This window comes from Myotis lucifugus, unplaced genomic scaffold (genome assembly GCF_000147115.1).
Source record: "Myotis lucifugus unplaced genomic scaffold, Myoluc2.0 scaffold_1098, whole genome shotgun sequence".
NCBI classification, from domain to species: Eukaryota; Metazoa; Chordata; class Mammalia; order Chiroptera; family Vespertilionidae; genus Myotis; species Myotis lucifugus.
Window position 1 is genome coordinate 41,827 of NW_005872146.1, and position 20,022 is coordinate 61,848.

At 53.5% G+C, this 20,022-nt stretch overlaps 4 protein-coding genes across 13 annotated transcripts in view; 2 read left to right on the forward strand and 2 right to left on the reverse strand.

The window, feature by feature from the left end:
* Positions 1-2,743, reverse strand: part of ZNF251 (zinc finger protein 251) — a 10,723-nt gene extending 7,980 nt beyond the window's left edge. Inside the window, 1 exon segment of the mRNA XM_014449285.2 lies at positions 2,739-2,743. The gene's annotated coding sequence lies outside the window, so the exon portion shown is untranslated.
* On the forward strand, positions 458-2,231 carry COMMD5 (COMM domain containing 5). Its single transcript, XM_006107310.3, has 2 exons — positions 458-791; positions 1,285-2,231. The coding sequence occupies exon 2, from the start codon at positions 1,341-1,343 to the stop codon at positions 2,013-2,015; it is 675 nt and encodes a 224-aa protein (XP_006107372.1). The 5' UTR covers positions 458-791; positions 1,285-1,340; the 3' UTR covers positions 2,016-2,231.
* A 1,689-nt stretch (positions 2,744-4,432) lies between the features above and the next one.
* ZNF7 (zinc finger protein 7) lies at positions 4,433-17,230 on the reverse strand. 10 transcript variants are annotated; one of them, XM_014449283.2, is made up of 7 exons: positions 16,862-17,230; positions 14,824-15,038; positions 14,679-14,726; positions 14,162-14,288; positions 11,978-12,094; positions 4,735-8,533; positions 4,433-4,490 (listed from the first exon to the last, which is right to left on the reverse strand). In XM_014449283.2, exons 2-6 carry the CDS (start codon positions 14,911-14,913, stop codon positions 6,765-6,767), a joined length of 2,151 nt encoding a protein of 716 aa, XP_014304769.1. In that variant the 5' UTR covers positions 14,914-15,038; positions 16,862-17,230; the 3' UTR covers positions 4,433-4,490; positions 4,735-6,764. The 10 variants fall into 10 exon arrangements, with proteins under 10 accessions (XP_014304769.1, XP_014304770.1, XP_006107369.1 ...); XM_014449284.2 differs by lacking the exon at positions 16,862-17,230 and adding an exon at positions 16,186-16,357 and having other exon boundaries at positions 11,978-12,091; XM_006107307.3 differs by lacking the exon at positions 16,862-17,230 and adding an exon at positions 16,186-16,356 and having other exon boundaries at positions 14,679-14,723.
* A 114-nt stretch (positions 17,231-17,344) lies between these two features.
* Positions 17,345-20,022, forward strand: RPL8 (ribosomal protein L8). Its single transcript, XM_006107306.3, has 6 exons — positions 17,345-17,478; positions 17,725-17,871; positions 17,951-18,092; positions 18,506-18,724; positions 19,523-19,638; positions 19,827-20,022. Exons 2-6 carry the CDS (start codon positions 17,734-17,736, stop codon positions 19,983-19,985), a joined length of 774 nt encoding a protein of 257 aa, XP_006107368.1. The 5' UTR covers positions 17,345-17,478; positions 17,725-17,733; the 3' UTR covers positions 19,986-20,022.

The following is a 20,022-nucleotide window of genomic DNA, read 5'->3' on the forward strand; positions in this document are numbered from 1 at the left end:
GCACACACAGCCCGACGCTTTCCACCGCGCGCCCAAGCCGGTCGAGGGCCCGGCCTTTCCACCGGAGCAGGTCACTTAAGCCCCCGCGCCGCCGTCCCTGCCCGTCGCGACCTCGCATGAAACCTCCGAGGCTCCGCCTGGGCACTCGGTCTGCTGGGCCCTCCCACGCCTCCCTGCGAGCCCGCCCACTCGGCTGGCTCTTGCACCGTCCGCAGTCGGCCCCAGCGGCTCCCGCCCGCCCGCGCAGCCCGCCCTGGAGAGAAAGCGCGCAGAAGGGGCTGCTCACCTGGGCGTAGCGGGTCCGCCGGGAGGGGCGGGGCCAGACGGAACGGGCGGGGTCGGGCGGCACCCGAGCCAGGCGCTCCCTCCCGCTTCACTGCCTCAAAGGCCGCGGGGGCCGGAAACGGCAGCGCGGTCGCCTGGCACTTCCGGGGCTGCTCTAGGACCGCGGAGGACTCACGCCGTCGGTGGTCGGGTGGGGTGAGGGGCGCCGGAGAGGGGCCCTGTGGGCTGGCGGACCGGCAGGACAGGCTGGACCCCGCGTATCGAGCCCACTCTCCGCTCCAGGCCCGGGCCAACCCTGTACAACCTTTTATTTTTTTTTCTTGACAAGAAAAGAATCTGTTTGCATTTCCCAATCTGTGTGGAAGGGGAAACACTCGGGCCCGCGGATCACAGAGGACCGGGTCCTCCCGGTGCCCTAGAGCTTCCCGGAAGTATTTTTGGGTCGCTTCCGGCCGCCCCGCCGCTTTTTGTTCGGGCTGTTCGGCTTCAGACCGCGCGAGTGCCAGGTGGGGGGCCGCTCGGGCCTGTGGGTGCGGTGGGTTGGGTCGCCCCTACGGGGAGGGGCTGCTGAGCGGCACGCGGTCCCTTGGTCGCCGCGGCCGGGTAACTCTGGAGGCCGGAGGCCTGTCCGCGACAGTGGCGCGCCGGCCCGCCGATTCGATGCAGCTTAGGGCGCGGCCGCAGAACGCTGCCCGCGGCTCGTGCCCACGTCAGGTGTCCAGGATGCCACGGCGAGCTCAGGGCATGACTCGAACCGGTCTCATATCTGTCACTCCTTCCCCCGCACCGGTGGCTGCTCTCTTCCCCTCCCTGCCGTCTCTCTTGCTGACTCCTGCCTCCCCTCTTCCTGAGACCATCTGATCCCAGGGTGCTTCCCATCACATGGGCTGTCAGTCGTAGTTCCCACTGTCACTGTCTTGAAGGTGGAAATCGGGTCAGTCTTCAGTCACTGACTCAAAGGACGTGGGAAGTCACTAGGCTTCTCTCCACCCCCTCCAGGCAGGTGCAGCTGGGACCTGCCTCTGAGGTGATTGATCAGAGAGGAGGAAGCCGCAATGTCCGCCGTGGGAGCTGTAGCTCCATACTTGCATCACCCTGGTGTCAGTCACAGCGGCCAGGTGAGTTTCCTGGGGGCCCAGCTCCCCCCAGAGGTGGCAGCAATGCCCCGGCTCCTGGGGGACTTGGACAGGGGCACGTTCAGAAAACTGTTGAAACTGGTGGTCAGTGGCCTGCAGGGAGAGGACTGCCGTGAAGCTGTGCAGCGCCTTGGGACTACTGCACACCTGTCGGAGGAGCGGCTGGGTGCCCTGCTTGCTGGCACCCACACGCTGCTCCAGCAGGCCCTCCGGCTGCCCCCAGCCAGCCTGAAGCCCGACGCCTTCAAGGACCAGCTCCAGGAACTCTGCATCCCCCAAGACCTGGTCGTGGACTTGGCCAGTGTGGTGTTTGGGAGCCAGCGGCCTCTCCTTGACTCTGTGGCCAGGCAGCAGGGGGCCTGGCTGCCCCACATTGCCAACTGTCGGTGGAGGGTGGATGTGGCAATCTCCACCAGTGCCCTGGCCCGCTCCCTGCAGCCAAGTGTCCTGATGCAGCTGACACTTTCGGATGGGTCAGCACACCGCTTTGAGGTCCCCACAGCCAAATTCCAGGAGCTTCGGTACAGCGTGGCCCTGGTGTTGAAGGAGATGGCTGACCTGGAGAAGAAGTGCGAGCACAAACTGCAGGACTGACCTGCACTCCCAGTTGCTCTGTTGACTTGGGGACAGTTGCTCAGACATCTCCAAAAGGAAGCCCATCCTGCCTAGGAGGCACTCTTCAGTGAGAATGTGAATGCAACCATGTCACTCTCTGTTTGATTAAAAGAAGTCAGCACTGTTTTTCCTTTATTTGGGAGTAAAGCAACAATTAAAAATATGTCTTCCTGGGTGGTGTCACCCTGCACACAACTCCCCTGGCTGTTGGTGGCATTGCTGGGTGCGGGTACTTGCTGCTCCAGGGTGGCCAACTGGTCCAATCAGTCTAGGGCCCAGTTCAAAGTCTTTATGCAGATGCCAAGTTTGTTCAGCTGGGCCCCAGGTAGCATCTGAGTGTTCTGCTCATTTGTTTCTATGAACCATGTGTTTCAGAGTGGATATTTCATTCTCGTCTTAAATCCCTGATCTCAAGGAGCCAGCATTGTAGTGTGGAAAGGAAGACTTTACAGAGTACATAACAAATGACTGGTGTAGCTTGTTATTGGAAATAGTAAATGATAAAATAGGCCAGTGTCCAGGGAATGGGAAGCAGGGCTATGGGAGAATTGGGTTGTCATTTTACATTGGGTCATTAGAAGAGTTGGTATGTGAGCAAAGACTTGCAAGAGGTGAGGGAGCAGTGACCCAAGGGAGACTTCTGGGTAGAAGGGGAGTGAAGTAGAGGGGAGTGAGGGTACCAAGGGCATGCCCTACCCTAACAGCTGTTTAAGAAGGATCATACTGGATGTTGTATTGAGGCCAGGAAGGAACAGGGGCCTTTCCCAGCACCTCCAGGGTGGGTGTGCTGGTCAGCTTGGGCTGGTGGTCCCAGAGGACACACATTTAGGGCTGAAAGCCACTGAGACCTGGGAGTTTCTGGTGTGCAAGATTACCACAGTGACATTTGTCCAGTGCAATCAGGAATGGAGACCTTGGGTCTGAGCCCAGTCCATCAGGGTGCTAGAAGCTCCACCGCCACTGTGGGACCTTGTGGCTGAGACTCCATGGCTCAAAATTATGCACCTGGTAGCAGTGAGGAAATGGGCCTTCCAGGCCACCCTTGTGTTACTGACCCCGGGGGTGGAAATGGGCCTGTTACTCAGAACCTACCTCAAGCCTCTCAGCAGCCCCTGCAGCAGGGGGTGGGCAGTCACTTGGAGCTGCAGCATCAAATAGCAGGTAACCCAGCCGTGGGCAAACTACGGCCCGCTTGAAATGAATAAAACTTAAAAAAAAAAAAGACCGTACCCTTTTATGTAATGATGTTTACTTTGAATTTATATTAGTTCACACAAACACTCCATCCATGCTTTTGTTCCAGCCCTCCGGTCCAGTTTAAGAACCCATTGTGGCCCTCGAGTCAAAAAGTTTGCCCACCCCTGAGGTAACCCCTGGGATTTTCACACCATTTTTCTGCCCGCCAGGCCACAGAGAACGCTGGTGCACCCAGCTGGAGTTTACTGGCTATCTCCAAGGCTGTGTTACTGTGTCTACTCTGGTGTTCCACTCTGAGGGCCACTAGAGGGTCAGCAGACTGGGGAAGGGGGATTTCTGAGGCACAGCTTTTGGTCCCGTGCCATGTTCCCACTTTCACCCTCACCCCAGGTAAGTGGGGGCACCCACCAGCCTCCCCTCCCCCCACCAGAAGATGATCTGTGCCTTTTGTCATCCAGTTAGGACCAGGTGGTTGAGGTGTTCTCCATCCTACCCTGCCAGGTAGCTCAATTGGTTAGAGCATAGTTTCAATATACCAAGGTTTCAGGTTTGATCCCATCAGGGCACATATAAGAATCAACCAATGAATCCATTAAAAAGCTGAACAAATCAGTGTTTCTCCCTCCCTCCCTCTCTCTCAAGTCAATTTTTTTAAAAACCATTCTTCAGAATCATACAAAATGAGGTGGTAGGTGGGTGTCAGCTCTAACTGCTACAGCTCCCTTGTCCCAGCTCTCGTCAGGCTGAAGTGGGCAGCCACAGGATTCACTCAGGCTGCAAAGGGACCATCTACCCTTGTTTGTGGTTGATCACCATAGACCTGGACATGAGGGCAGGGGCTGGCTTTTCCCACCTTTGTTCAGGTCTGCACAGGGAATGATGCACCTGGAAAATTACCTTTCAGCTCTGTCAACCGTACTTAGATCCTGTGGAAGCTCTTGGTAGCTGTTCCTCTTCTGTGGGCCTCTGACTTTTCAACTTCAAAGCTTGGATACTCCTCAAATTCATCATTCATTCCTTCAACAAACATTTCCTGGGCTGTGAGTGTAAGTCACACACACTGGGGATACAGGTGCACAAACTCACTGGGTTCTGCCTTGCGGCAAACACTTTGGGAAGTTTCCACAAACCTCAAAATAGTTACAATCCAACATCATAAATCAAATTTCAATCTATAATTGAGAATAAAAGCAACCAGCTTAAAATTATGGGTTTAATTTATTGACTCAAAAAGAGAAGTCCAAAGTATTTTAAAACCTGTTGTTGCCGAAACCGGTTTGGCTCAGTGGATAGAGCGTCGGCCTGCGGACTGAAAGGTCCCAGGTTCAATTCCGGTCAAGGGCATATACCTGGGTTGCGGGCACATCCCCAGTAGGGAGTGTGCAGGAGGCAGCTGGTCGATGTTTCTCTCTCATCGATGTTTCTAACTCTCTATCTCTCTCCCTTCCTCTCTTTAAAAAATCAATAAAATATATTTAAAAAAAAAAAAATAAAATAAAACCTATTGTTAAACAGTGCTGAAAATCCTTAAAATGAGTTCATATTTACTGAAGCCCAAATTGGGGAATATAGCAGGAAAGTAGAGCCAGGCTGGCGGGGCTCAGTGGTTGAGCATCAACCCATGAACCAGGAGGTCAGGGTTTGATTGCCAGTCAGGGCACATGCCTGGGTTGGGCTCAATCCCCAGTGTGGCGTGTGCAGGAGGCAGCCAATTGATGATTCTCTCTTATCATTGATACTTCTATCTCTCCCTCTCTCAAATCCATAAAAATATGTATTTTTTTTTTAAAAAAAGGTCAGAATATTTCAAAACGCGTGGTCTGCTTGGTAGGCATTCAAAACACCCAGTCTTATGGCCTCAGTGTTTAATGCACCAGCACCACACAATAGCAGGCCTCGGGCTGGGTTCACCAGCCCTTGATCCAGGACCATGGCTGTGCACACTCAAATGCTAAAGGAGATTTAAGGTAGAAGTCTCTGGCCTGCAGTTACTGTGAGGGGAAAGAAAGCATCATGTCCAGGCTGGAGTCTGGAGAAGTCCATATAATCCTCCATCCTTTTGTCCCTCATTACCCAGGAGTAGACAAGGGAGGTGGGGTCCAATGAAGAGGCCCTTCGGTGCACAACAGTACCAGGTGCCAGCAGATGGCAGGAGTGTGCTCTCTCCACTCGGGACCTCGACTCCAGAGCCGTTGCTGGGCGGCCTAAAATATTTACAGCCCTTTAAACTTGGGCCCACCCATCCAGATGTGCCAGCAGTGACCACCTGGGTGAGCACAGCAGCTGAGGAGGAGACACAACGAGCATGACCTCTGCATAATGCACACAAGTCCCTGGTCCTCTGACCATTCGACTCAAGTTCTGGGTAGAGCAGGGATGCCTGGAGAGATAGGCCCACTGATTTCATGGCATCCTGGCACCAGGTGAAGGACATGTCAGGCAGTGAGTGATGGATAAGCAGTAGCAGTTGGTGATCAGGCTGACTGGCTCCACCCATGTGCTGGAAACACAAGCTCACATAAACTTTACCACCTCAAACTCCACTGCTCCCAACAACAGCAGAAAGCTCAGGAACCTCCTAATGCAGACATGGGGATCGGCAAGCATTTTCTTCACCTGACTCAAATCCATAGCCTGCTACAGGCTATGCCATGCACGGCAATAGAAGCAGCAAGGTCTCAAGGACCTGCGGTGGGCTTGACCAAACCAGTGTGATGGTGACCCAAATCAAGTGTCACAACAAATCCTGAAGTGACTGACCTGGGTCCCTCTGGGATACCAGTCCTTCCTCCACTGGGATGAAGGTCTCTCAAATATTGCCCCTCTGATTGTAGCAATGGTACCAAAGGTCAGCAGGTCTCGAGTGGACTCCTGGCCCCTGGACTCCTTCCCAAATGGTGAATACAGGACACTGGACAGGGAGGGGGTCAATGCGGCAGGTCTGTCTCATCCAGTGGCCTCCATGGCATTAATTAACTGCTCTGTGAGACAAAGTGAATGAACATGGGCCCAGCCTGTAGGTCAGATTAATCAGAGTGGCTTGGCCCATGTGGAAACTCAAGTTGACCCTGGGTGGCTGCTTGCCTGGGCTGCTGATGGGGGAAGAGGTTTGAAGAAAAGGAGTCAGGTGAAGGCAAAAGGGAATTCCTGACACTCCTCTTCTGGACTTCAGCGCATGCAAGCTCACACATCCTTGCAGAAGCCAGTCTGAGTAACTGGTGCTGAAGACACTGAGTATCTCATCTTGCAGAGCTCACAGGACTTCTCAGGCCTCAGCTGCAGAACCTGGGTTCATCCCTCTCACACTCAGAACTCTACATGACTCCCCTAATGCAAGGGACACAGGGTTATGGAGTGGGATAAAATCAGAATTCCAGAAAAAAACACATTTTGTATGAACTTGGATATTTTTAAAAGAGCAATTCTGAATCTTTACTAACATTCTACCTTGTTAGTATTAATTACCCCATATAATTTAAATAGGTTAAGGCTGTGGGTTTATTCCCACTTACATTTAAAGAGGTGAGTGGTCTATCCTATATGAATCTTCTGATGCTGAGTGAGCCTTGAGCTCCGATTAAAGGCTTTGCCACATTCGTTACATTTATAAGGTTTCTCTCCAGTGTGAATCCTCTGATGTATAATGAGATGGGAGCGCCATCTGAATATTTTCTCACATTCATTACATTTGTGTAGTTTCTTTACAGTGTTAACTTTTTTACGGCTCACATGGGTAGAACCCTCCAGGGTGCCCCCATATTCGTGGTACCACTGGGCACGTGTGTGAATCCTCTGGTGCTCAATGAGGTACGAACTTCGACTAAAGGCTTTCCCACACTCACTGCATCCATAGGGCTTTACTCCAGCATGAATTATCTGGTGTTGGAAAAGGGTTGAGTTCTGACTGAAGGCTTTCCCGCACTCACCACATTTATAGGGCCTCTCCCCGGTGTGAACCCTCTGATGAATTGTGAGCTGTGTGCTCATACTGAAGGCTTTTCCACATTCCAGGCACTCGTAGGGTTTCTCTCCCTTGTGAATCCTCTGATGGTAAATGAGGCTTGAGCTCTGGCTGAAGGCTTTTCCACAATCACTACACTCATAGGGTTTCTCTCCGGTGTGAATTCTCTGGTGCTGAATCAGGTGTGAGCCCTGGACAAAGCCCTTCCCACACTCATCACATTTGAATGGTTTTTCTCCAGTGTGAGTTCTTTGGTGGCGAATAAGCCGTGAGCTACAACCGAAGGCTTTTGCACACTTGTTGCATTTATACGGTTTCTCTCCAGTGTGAATCAGCTGGTGCTGACTAAGGCGAGAGACCCACCTGAAAGCCTTCCCACACTCATCACACTTAAACGGTTTCTCTGCAGCGTGGATTCTCTGGTGTGCAACGAGGCTGGCACCATCCAGGGTTCTTGGAACTGGAGGCTTCTCCCCAGTGTGCATCAGCTGGTGCTGAGCCAGGGTTGAGCTCTGGCTGAAGGCCTTCCCACACTCCTGGCACGAGTAGGGCCTCTCTCCAGTGTGAGTCCTCTGGTGTCTGACCAGCTGAGACTGCTGGCTGAAGGCCTTCCCACACTCACGACAGCAATAGGGCCTCTCTCCTGTGTGCACCCTCTGATGGTGGATGAGGCTGGAGCTCTGACCAAAGGCTTTCCCACACTCCTCACACCTGTATGGTTTCTCTCCCGTATGAATTCTTTGATGCTGAATAAGTTTTGAGCTCAGGCGAAAGGCTTTTCCACACTCTATGCATTTGAATGGTTTCTCTCCAGTGTGGATTCTCTGATGCTGATTAAGCTGCGAGCACAACCTGAAGACTTTCCCACATTCCTCACACTCATACGGCTTCTCTCCGTGGCAGTTACTTTGATGTTTCCCCTGTAAGCAATCAGATAACTTTTTTTGGCACTCCTGACATCTGTTAAGTTCCTTCTGTACACCAAAGTGAGGCAGAGCCACGAATCTGAAACTCCTGCCACACACATCGCATCTTCGAGATGGCCCATCTGCAGCAACCCCCTGACTTTTCTCAGGTTGACAACCCAGGTTGACATGTCCCTGCACATCCTCCTTGGCAGAGGTCTTCCTGGGAGCCACAGTCCCTGTGTGCAAGTGGTGTTTCTGAAAGAGAGAGCTTAGCTTACTCTCTGGCCAGACCTCAGAATCAGAGGTGTCTCCGAAGCCAGGACTCTGAGGATAATCCCAAGGGGGGGGTTTGACCATCGCTGCCATAGACTCTGATTTTAGCATGTGCACATCTTCACCAGCCTGCTCACCATCAGTGCTTATCGTAGAATCTGAAACATACAGGCAGGATAAGGCTCCTTCTCCTGAGCTCACAGAAAGGACAGAGGCTGAGGTGGGGATCATCACTAGGAACTGAGCTCCCTCCTAGGACACCTGACATGCAAAGACACTATCAAAACTTGACACCTTTGACAGTTCTCAAAATTTGGTTTCATTCATACTTTTTGCTTTACACATTCATTTAACCACAGTACACGCGGCTGAGCACTAAGAGCCACTTCCCACAGGGGGCCACATCAGTAGAGGTTCATTCTGTGGGGAACTGGTGTTAGGAAAAGTCCACGAAGAATGTGAGCCCTAGATGGTTTGGCTCAGTGGATAGAGCGTCAGCCCGAGATTCGGGTCAAGGGCATGTATCTCAGTTACAGGCTTGATCCCCAGCCCCAGCTGGGGTGCATACAGGAGGCAACCAATCGATGTTTCTCTCTCACATCAATGTTTCTGTCTTTCTTTCCCCGCTTCCACTCTCTCTAAAAAATCAATTGAAAAACTATCCTCAAGTGAGGATTAACAACAAAAAAAGAAAGTGAGCCTGATAGAGTGGGGGGGGTTAGGGAGAGGCAGAATTAGGCTGAGAGGTCAGAGAGGTGGTGAGGAAGAAAGAAGAATTTTAAACTTAAAACAGAGGGATGGGCAGGTGCTGAGAAAGATGAAGCAGGAAAGCTATTGAAAGGTGTACAGGGGTGAGGCCGAAGGCCTGGGCATTGGCCTGTCCCCTGGTTGGGCTTCTGAGTGTGACCCAAGGCCAGAAATCTGCTTGCTCCAGGCCACTCTCCCCAACTCACATCTGACCATGTCCCTTGCCAGTCTGCCCCTCACCTTCTCCATACGGATTTCTCCTTCCTGTGCATTTCTGGGGGGTCCACCTACTCCACCAGCCCCCACAAGCCTTCCTGACATGCACTTACCCCACATAAGCTTCAACCTCCTTCCTACTCTGCAATCCCAGGAAGTGTTTTTGCTTAAGTCAGACCCTGTCATCCCTAATCACCTCCAGGGCCATCACCAGCCTAGGGCTGTCCCACAGTGAAAACGAGGACCCAGTGACGGCTTCGCTGGCTCCTCACATCAGTGCTCCAGCGATGGAGACCCATCTCTATGTCAGTCCTGGAGTATGGAAGGGGCTGTATGCAAGCTAGTGAGGTCAGTAGTGGATAAGGGGTGTGTGGCTCACAGAGGTTAAGTAGTTCACCCATAGTCACACAGCTAGTGAGAGACTAAGGAACGAACCCAGGTCTGTTTCCCCAAACACACACCCTTTCAACATCTCTGTGCCCTTAGGATGTGGGACATCTCCTGCCTGGTCCTCACTGTTTATCGTTTCTGCACAAACAACCTTGGCAAACCTGCTCTACTAACAGGGCAGGAGCAGCCATAGAGATGAGAAAACAGACAAGTATTGCTCTCCTCTGCATGCTGCTTCAAGGCAGAGGAGCCTATGAATAGCCATGAAAGAGCAGTTAAGGATGCCAGCACTGCCTGGGCCTCCTGCAGCTGGATGAGGACAGTGCAAACCCACCTGGCTGCCTCGGAGTCCACCTCCCTCTCTCCTGTAGCCAAGTCGGCAAGCAGCAGTTAGTTACATTACAAAGGTCTTGCCTCCCTACATGCCACATCCTCAGCAACAGTCTCCTACATACAGCCAGCAGGCTCCTGTGTGGCTCAGCATGCACATGTTCCTTCCCTTCAGGGTCACAAGACACCTGAACAGTACAGCCCACCTCTTCCTGTCCCCACTTACTAATGACTACTCCTTTGACCAAGACCCTCTCCTTACTAGCCCAGCCAGGCTCCTCTGAGCCTTGCTGAACCAGGCCTCCCCCTTGGTATGTAGGAACAAAACACTAGCATGGCTTCTAACAGCTCAAAGCTGCATCCCTAGAATGACACCAACCCCCTTCAAGCATCTGCCTAAGAAAACTGGAGGATGCTTGTCCCAGCCAACTCCCAGGAGCAAAGCCCGTCAGCAAGCCCAGGTGGTGTCACATGGACCTGCCTTTTCCTCTGTGATCCGTCACACCCCGTGCCTGGCTCTGACACCTCTGAGCAAGTGGAAGCTGAATAAGCTCTCGGTGAACTCTGACCTACTGCAGTTGTCACTCAGACTAAATTCTGTACTCACCACTGCAACTATGACACTGACCATGAAGTCCCCAGGGGGCCTTCAGTCCTGAGACTGGGCTGGCTGTGATGGTGGCAGCTGCAAGCCCTGCCCTCTCCCATGACCAGGAGGATCCTGGAATATTAGCTGTACCAACCAACAATATCGCATCTTGTGGATGTTCTAACATGCTCCACAAATTTTCATTCATGAGGCTGTCCTCTGCCCTGTACACCCAGGTCTGGGAGCAGCTCTAAGTCTCATCACAGGGAAGTCTTCTTGATGCCTAACCACTAGGAAGGTCATCTCCATACGTGAACCTCTTACTAAGGAGCTCTGGCTCTCCTGCCATGGTGCCAGCCTGGCCTGTGTGGCTCAATGGTTAAGTGTTGACCTATGAACCAGGAGGTCATGGTTCGATTCCCAGTCAGAGTACATACCCGGGTTGCAGGCTCAACCCCCAGTGTGGGGCCTACAGGAGGCAGCCAATCAATGATTCTTTCTCACCACTGATGTTTCTATCCCTTTCTCCCTTCCTCTATCTGAAATCAATAAAAACATGTATTTTAAAAAAAAAATCTCTCTCCACCTTGGAAATGTTTCATGGGGGCTGGGTTTTAACTGGGCCAATCTGTCCCTTTACACCCAGCATGTCAAACTTGCTTTAAACCTTCCCAAAAAGGGTCAGAAAGGGGTCTGGACATGAAGGTCCTTGTTATGAGCTGATTGTGCCCCCAAAAAGTGTGCTAAAGCTCTCGCCCAGAACCTAAGAATACGAACTTATTTACAAACAGGACCCTAGAGCTGGAGTTAGTTAAGATGAGATCACACTGAAGTATGGAGGCCCTAATCTAATATGACTGATATCCTTGGAAAGACAGACACAGGAAGAATGCGCTGTGACGTGGAGGACTGGGTGACGCAGCCATAAGCAGAGGAACACCTGGGGCCACCAGAAGCTGGAAGGATCCTCCCCTACAGACTTCAGAGGGGTCACAACCCCGCCAATGCCTTGATTTTGGACCTCTGGCCCCAAGACTGTGAGATACGAATCTATCAGTTCAAGCCTCCAGTCTCTGGTGGTTTGTTATGGCAGCCCGGAGCCTCACTGAGAGGCTAGGGTCATCCGGGACCCCCAGAAGTTCTGGAGGGAGCACAACAGTACCAGTGACATGATGTTCACCCGAGAAGCTGCTCAGAACCAAGATTACTCCTTCTCTTGCATCCATGCTTGTATCTCAATAAGAGTATTGGTAAGATGAGAGACTTAATAAAAACAAACTCGCATGGTGATCCTAGGGTCCGCCTTCCCGGGCACAAAACCGAGCCTCACCTGTCTGGAGGGTCCTTCGTGCCTCTCTCGCCTCTGTTCCCTGCAGGTCAAGGACCCATGGCTCCTGCCCTTGCTCCAGCCGGGAGATCAGTTCAGGCTTGAAGAGCAGAAATCCTGCTGTCAAGGTGACAAAGGAAACCACATTGGTGCTGCTGGGAATGCAGCTCAGGGCTCAGTGCCCCCTGGTTTCCAAAAGTAAAGGGGTGGGAGGCTGCTGGGCTACAGGCAGAGTCTCTGAGGGAGCATCATAGGGTTAGGATCCGGGCACAGGGGCCCTCTCTGTCTGGTTCAGCCCAGCTCCTGAGGCTAGACGGCAAGGGATGCCTGGACTCCCAGCCCATTCCCTTTGCTTCAAGGCCAAGATCCCCAGCGGGCGCTGTCACCCAAGAGTTTGCCAAGAAGCGGCCACTGTACTTCAAGAAGAGAAAAGCTAGGCACTACCAGCAAGCCCCTCAGTTCAGAGGGCAGGTGTGTGCTCCAAGAGGTAGGGGTGATTAAGGAACAAGACAGGAGCATTTGAGATCTTGCTTCTCAGCATAGGTTATCAGTTTGGGTCAAAGAAACTCTTATTAAAAAAACAAACGAACAAAAAAACCCGCCCTGGCTGAGTAGTTCAATTGCTTAGTGTTGTCCTGATATGCCAAGGATGCAGGTTTGATCCCAGTACATACAAGAATCAATCAATGAATGCATAAATATGTAGAACAGCAAATCAGTGTTTTCTCTCTCTTTCCTTTCCTCTTTCTAAAAATCAATCAATAAATAAAAATTTTTAAAAAGGAAAAAGAATAAAAACAAAAGAACAACAAAAATAAAAAAAATAAAGCACTGAATGAAACACACTTTAAACCAGAAGGCAATGAGGTCCAGTCCTCACCCAGATACCCCCAGTCTTGCATCCTTGCACAAAGCAAGGGAGCTAGGCAGCCTGGGAAGTGGTGAAGACCTGTGGGCACCCATCTGACACCCTCCTTCCAGGGCCATCAGCCCCATGCTGCGGGGCATCAGTGTGGTGAGCTCCCATCCCATCCCTGTGGTTGGAGCTTCCTTCAGGTTTCCGACCATGGGAGCGGAGAAGGGCAGGCAGAGAGATCCCAGGTTGAAGGCCTCAAGTGCAGGCAGGACCCCACATGAACAGGAAACACGTGTTCTCTCCAAGCACACATGGAGCAGTCAGAGGAACATGCTTGGGCCAGCCTTGAAGGGGTCATGGTGCAGTGCTCAGGACCCCCAGAACAACCAAAAAGCAACGGAACATGAAAGTAACCACAACACGCAGCTCAAAACTATCAGCCACTTGGAGATTCAGTAACGATTTACTAACTGGCACAATGTGTAGGATGCAGCTGAAGTAGCATACAAAGACAAAAATTTACATTTTTAAACATATTTACTAGAAATAAGGACAGAACACAAATGAGGTAAACAGTAAATTCAAGAAACTGGAAACAACACAGCAAACACAAACACAAAAGAAAAAAATAAAAACCGGGCAGAATTCAGTGAAATAGAGAACAAGGACCCCCACACACCACTCCCCAAAAATTGAGCAAAACCAAAACCTGGCTCTTTGAAAATATGAATAAACAGTCCTGGGGCAAAACCAATCAAGACACTGCCCAAAACTTACATAAGGGAACAGCTGCAAACATAACAGAGCTTAAAAATAAAGATGGAGAGCATTATGAATAAATACATGCCGAAAACGGAAAATACAAATGAATAGGTAAATTTGTACAAAAACCAGAAATGACAAAGGTGACAAAGGAGAAATTCACAAGATTGTTGGACCATCAAGCATGAAAGGAGGGCTTCCCCAGGGCCCAGGTGTTTTACAGGGACTTCTACCAAAAACTTGACAGGTTCAACTAACTCCATCGATATAAATTCCTCCAGAAGTTAAAAAAGATAGCAAAAAAGCTATTTTAGTTTGAATTCTATTTCTTTAAAGCTAACCTCTTAGCCCAGACAAGAAAGAGGTTGTATTACCTCCCAGAAGTCCACATACCCTGTGAGGATTAAACCCTGTGACGTGAGCAAATCTAGGAGCCTGCCTGGCTCACCATGACCCGTCCTAGCGTCAGGACCTGACCACAGGGCCTCCATATCCCCAGCTCTGAGAGGCCTGGCTAGGCAGGTGCTGATCTATGATGCAGGGGGAGGGGTCCCAAGGTACAGCCTCACCTAGTCCAGCCACACTGCTGTGGTTCTCCAGCATCACCTCCTTGTAGAGGGCCCTCTGGCCAGGGTCCAGACACATCCACTCCTCCCGTGAGAAGTGCACAGCCACATCACCAAATGTCACAGTCTCCTGAAAGGACACATACCAGGACCCCAGGGACCGCTGGGTGCCAGCCCCATTCTGGGGCCACCCCATTGTGTCTCAGAAATGTGGACCATAGGGCTGGGCGAGACAGTCACCAGGAGCCTTTGGCTCTACAATCAAGGGTAGGGGCAGTATGGAGAGAAGGGACCCAGACCATGGACCTACAACCCTCCACTCGAGAGCCTCAGGCAGGCCCGAGTCCTGGCAGGGGTGTGCTCACTACCTTGGGGATGGGCATGCCAGAGTCTGGCAAGGGCCACAGCGAGAGGCTGAAGCAGAGTCTAGGCCCAGGCACAATGGGCAGGGTGGGTACCCAGAGGAGGTGGCAGAACCCTCACAAGAAGAGTGAGGGAATGGAGGCAGTCAGACTCCTACCATGAGGCTTGGTGGATGAGTATCCATGTGTCCTGGCCGAGAGACCTGCTGACAGTTGTGAAAAGGTCAGAGGTCAGGATGCTGGAGGCCCCCCAACCCCTGATGTCCAGGGTAACCCAGGGGGCAGTGTTCTCTGATCCTTTACCTCCACTTCCAGATATTCTCTGGCTGGGACACAGGGGGAAACCAGGGCAGCCACAGTACTGGAGCATATGTCCCCCGAGGCTTCGTTCATCTTTCAGAGCGTGTGGTGGTTGTGAATCACTTAAGGGGTGGTTGCCGCTTGTGTCAGGTGCTCAACCAGGCAATGGGATGCAGCAGTGAGCAATGCACAAGGGCTTTGCCTTCACGAAGCACAGTCTAGTAGAGAAAAATTAAGTAACCGCCCAAATAAATGAAAATTAGAACTGTGATGGCACCAACATACATGGAACTACGAAAGCATTTAAAGTAGGATATCCTGCCCTAGCCGATTTGGCTCAGTGGACAGAGCGTTGGCCTAGGGACCTACGGGTCCTGGGTTCGATTCTGATTCATGTCAAGGACATGTACCTTGGTTGCAGGCTCCTCCCCAGCCCGGACCCTGGTCAGGGCTCATGCAGGAGGCAACTAATCGATGTGTCTCTCTGTCACTCTCTCTAAAAATCAATGGAAAAATATCCTCGGATGAGGATTAAAAAAATAAAATAAAGTAGGATACCGACTTAGTCTGATGGGTCACTTCCTGGCGGAGTTAACTAGGCCAAGGAGGTGAAGGTAGGGAAGGCGCTCCAGGCAACAGGCCCAGCATTTGCAAAGGGCCCCGGGCAGGAAGGATGGGCTGAAGGAGCCAGTGGGCTGGATCACAGGGAAGTAGTTGTGACTGGACATCAGAGCAGCGGGAGCCTGACAATGAATCGCGGGCAAAGAGGATTGAATACAGAACACCCCCCTCCCCCCATGTAATCTCGGCCTCTCCCCACGGCCCCTGGCAGGTCACAATGAGGAGGGGGTTTCCTAGTGGAGCTTTGGGTCAGAAGCGGCTTGTGGGTGAATTCCCCAGGCCGAGTGCACGCAGGACTGACTGGGCAGAAGTGACCGCTGCCGGGCAGCGCTGGACCCTCATCCCCAGTAGAGAGGGCGGCCCTGAGAGGCAGCCGGCATTCAGAGAAGACTAACTTCCTACCCGCGCCAGGCACAGCCCTTCCAGACACTGTGACTAAGGCTAGGTCTCCCCGGGGCCACGAGGGGGAAAGAAGGCCCTCGGAGAAAGGAAGGAGAACCAGGCTCCCTCTGGAGCGGGCTGGCGGGAAGGCCGCGCTGGAGCCTGCGGCACTCGGCCCAACACCTCCCGCCTCCGCGGGCGAGGCGGCCGCGGTCCCACCACCTTCCCTGCAGCCGCTCACGGCCTCTCCGAGGGCCGCGCCGCCGAGAGGCTGGGGCGCGCGGGGCCCGCAGTGCTGGAGGCGGGCGGCCGCTAGTCCGCGCGGGCGCTCCTGCGGAGGGCGCGGTCGCCGCCTCAACTCACCCTCCCGGAGGACCGCCGGGGGCTCCTAACGTGGACGCCGCCGGAAACAGGCCTCGAAACCCGCGCCCGCCGTTCCATTGATTTCCGGCCCTTCTGGGCGGCTATGCAGCTGGGCCCTCTCGGTGGTCTCGGCCCTGCCCCCGGAGCGCCGGAGAAGGGGAGGGGCCAGACCGCGGGGAAAGCGCAAAGCCCTGGGGAGGGGCGGGGCCTCAGCCTGGGGGCGGGGCTAAGACCATGGAGGGCGGGGTCAGGGCCCACGGACAGGGCGGGGCCAAAGTTGAGGTAGGTCGGGGTCCAGCGAAGGGAAAGAAATTCTCTTATACTCAGTCTGGTTTAAGGAGAATAAAACTGAGAATATATATTTTTCTTTATTGATTTGAAAGAGAAAGAAACATCGATTTGTTGTTGCACTTAGTTATGCATTTATTAGTTGAATCTTGTACGTGCCCTACCCGGGATGGAACCCGAAACCTTGGCTTACAGGGCCTCCTTAGCTACCCAACCCCCAAAAAAACTGACTTAGAAAAAAACAAACACTGATCCTGCCCTCACGCCCTCCCTGCCCTGCTGGCTGTCCCTCCACAGGTCCAGGACTCCAGGAAGCCTCATCTTCACAGCTAAGACCCTCCCACCCCCACCCCTAGCTACTCCCTTTCCCGATTCAAATCCCACTCACCTGTCCCCTCAGGTTCTGGGTAAGGTCGTCATGTTCCCTCGCCCACTCCCTCCTTCGTCCTGGCCATGGAACCCCAGCTCTGGTCTCCCCATTTACTGGCTGGCTGCCCCTCTTCCTCCGCAGAAGTCGGACGTTTGCTCTGTCTTCTAGACCCCGGTCTTCTCACTGTAAACCACGCTCCCCGAATCTACCCACCCGTTTCCTTAAAGGGGACCTCGCCAGGCCAAGTCGGGAGCCCCCGACACCGCGCCCGGTGTGAGTCAGTCTGTGCGGGGCAGCGTGACCCTGAATAAACCTCCCAACCCCTCATGGCCCCCCTCCCCCGATCGCTCAGTGGGCGACGCCTGCCCTCCGAGAGTCCTCCTTGAGGATGGGGTGCCCCTCTATCCTTCTCCCGCACTGGACGACCTGGTGGCCGGAGAGCTGCCTGCAGGAACGGTAACTCCAGTGCGCCTGTGCAGAGGCCCGGGCGGCGGGGTCGGACTACATGTCCCAGTGTGCATTTTGCTTGCGGCCGCGGCGCCTGCCCGGAAGTTAAAGTGGCTTTCGGCCCCGCCCCGGAAGATAAGGCCGCTCTCGGGCGCCCGGGAGCCTCTTTCCCCCGCGCTAGGCAGAAGGTAAGTTGTGTTTTTGCCCCGGCGGCTCTGCTGATATCCGCCGCCATCCGCCGTTCTCCCGCTCCCTGAGGCCCGCGAAGGACCTAGGCTGGCTTCTGAGATGACTCCCGGGTGCACGGCTGGGGGTGGTGGCACGAAGGGGGGCCAGGAATTGGGGAATGGGTCCTGGAGAAAAGGATCCCTAAAGCCGGGTGGCGGGCGTGCCTGCCCCCCCCCCTCCCGGCGCTGACTATGAGGTTCCCCCAGACTGCCGTCATGGGCCGCGTGATTCGTGGGCAGAGGAAAGGCGCCGGCTCCGTGTTCCGCGCGCACGTGAAACACCGCAAGGGCGCCGCGCGTCTTCGCGCCGTGGACTTCGCGGAGCGACACGGCTACATCAAGGGCATCGTGAAGGTGCAGGGCGCAGGCCGGGGCGGGTGCGGGCACGGGGTGTTCCGCCCGAACCCCACGCTCACGCCGCCTCGGCCCGCAGGATATCATCCATGACCCAGGCCGCGGCGCGCCTCTGGCCAAGGTGGTCTTCCGGGATCCGTACCGTTTTAAGAAGCGGACGGAGCTGTTCATTGCTGCCGAAGGCATCCACACCGGCCAGTTCGTGTACTGCGGCAAGAAGGGTAAGCGTCATGCTTCGATGGGAGGACGGAGTCCCATGAGGGAGGTGCACCTCCTAGGTCGGTAGGGGAGGCATCCAGGAAGAAGCCTCACAGGGTGATCCCTGCTGGCCGAACATAACCTGTGCACTGGCTATTTTGGGGTGTTGTGAGGAGGGAGTGGATTTGCGTTGCCTCTGGCCAGCAGTCGGACACTATCTGGCCCGTCGGCGTGGCTCCGGTTGAGTCCAGGTCACCGTTTGGTTTCTGGTTGGGGCACTTGCTGGGTTGTAGTCTCATCCCTAGTGGGGGGAGGCTGCTGATGAATGATTCTCATTGATGTTTTTCTCCCTTCCTCCCTGAAATCAGTAAAGTGTTTTTGTGTTTTTTTTAATACCATCTCCATTCTGACTGTTCCTGGTGGCTCTCCCTTGCAGCTCAGCTGAACATTGGCAATGTGCTCCCGGTGGGCACCATGCCTGAGGGCACCATCGTGTGCTGCCTGGAGGAGAAGCCTGGTGATCGGGGCAAGTTGGCCCGGGCCTCTGGGAATTATGCCACGGTCATCTCCCACAACCCTGAGACCAAAAAGACGCGAGTGAAGCTGCCCTCGGGCTCCAAGAAGGTCATTTCCTCTGCCAACAGAGCTGTGGTCGGTGAGTGGCAGGCAACAGTTGAATGCTTTGGGTCGCTTGTGAGCAGCTAGCAAGCGGGTAAACCTGGGCCCTGGAACCTCACTTTCCACTCCAATAAAATGTGGGCTCTGTACGCTTGAGTAGATGCATAGTTTTTCAGTCGTAATATTTGAAAAGTGGGCACAGCGGTACCTACTTCATTCTAGGGTGGTAGTTGAAGGAGACCAGGTTTAATCTACTGGACTTGTCTGCGTTCTCACACAACCTGGATTTGCTTGGTTCCTGCCCTTACCTTCACTTGCTAATAAACTTTTCAGAGATGTCTGATTTCTTTGAAATTACCCAGTATGTGCATTAAAAAGGATCTGTACCCAGGTTTGTTCACTTTGCTGTTTGACAACGCTTTCAAGTCCTGTGGCAAAGCTGGCCAAGATATGGCATGGTGACTCAGCCATCACATTTTGGGATTCAAAGGTTGAGTGACCTGCCCATGTCAGGCATGGTGCAGGGAGGGCTTCCCTGGAGAACCCTGGATTGAGATAGGCATTCCAGTTGACATGGTATGGGTAAATGTGTGGCTTGTTATCCCATGGAACCTGAAGAAACTTGCTGTCAGTTACAGGCTGCAAGGGGGCTTACTGCTGGGTGGTATTTGCCAAGTGTTACTGGCACTTCTGCGAATTTTGTGATGCTGTATGACAGTACAGAGAGAAGGTGATTAGTGCAGGCGGTGGGGTGCTGAGAAGGACCCAGCAGGGGATATTCTGTCTGATGGGAGAATGTGATGCACTTTTCTGAATTGCCTAATATCCTCAACAGGTGTGGTGGCTGGAGGTGGCCGCATTGACAAGCCCATCCTGAAGGCTGGGCGTGCCTACCACAAATATAAAGCAAAGAGAAATTGCTGGCCACGTGTGCGGGGTGTGGCCATGAACGTAAGTAGCCCAGTAGTAGGCAGTGGGGAGTATTCAGGATACAGGGCCTGAGGCTGGATGGGCAGGTCCTTTGGAACCCCCTCAGGTGGGGGATTTGGGTGACGATTCATAGGTATAGGCCTCTTGATCCAGGCCTTCCGTTAAATTGGGACCACCCCCACATTAACACTACCTCCCTTTGTCTGCAGCCTGTAGAGCATCCATTTGGAGGTGGCAACCACCAGCACATCGGCAAACCCTCCACCATCCGCAGAGATGCCCCTGCTGGCCGAAAAGTGGGTCTCATTGCCGCTCGCCGGACTGGGCGTCTGCGGGGAACTAAGACTGTACAGGAGAAGGAGAACTAGGGCAGGGGGCTCAATAAAGTCTGTTTTCCTGCACTAA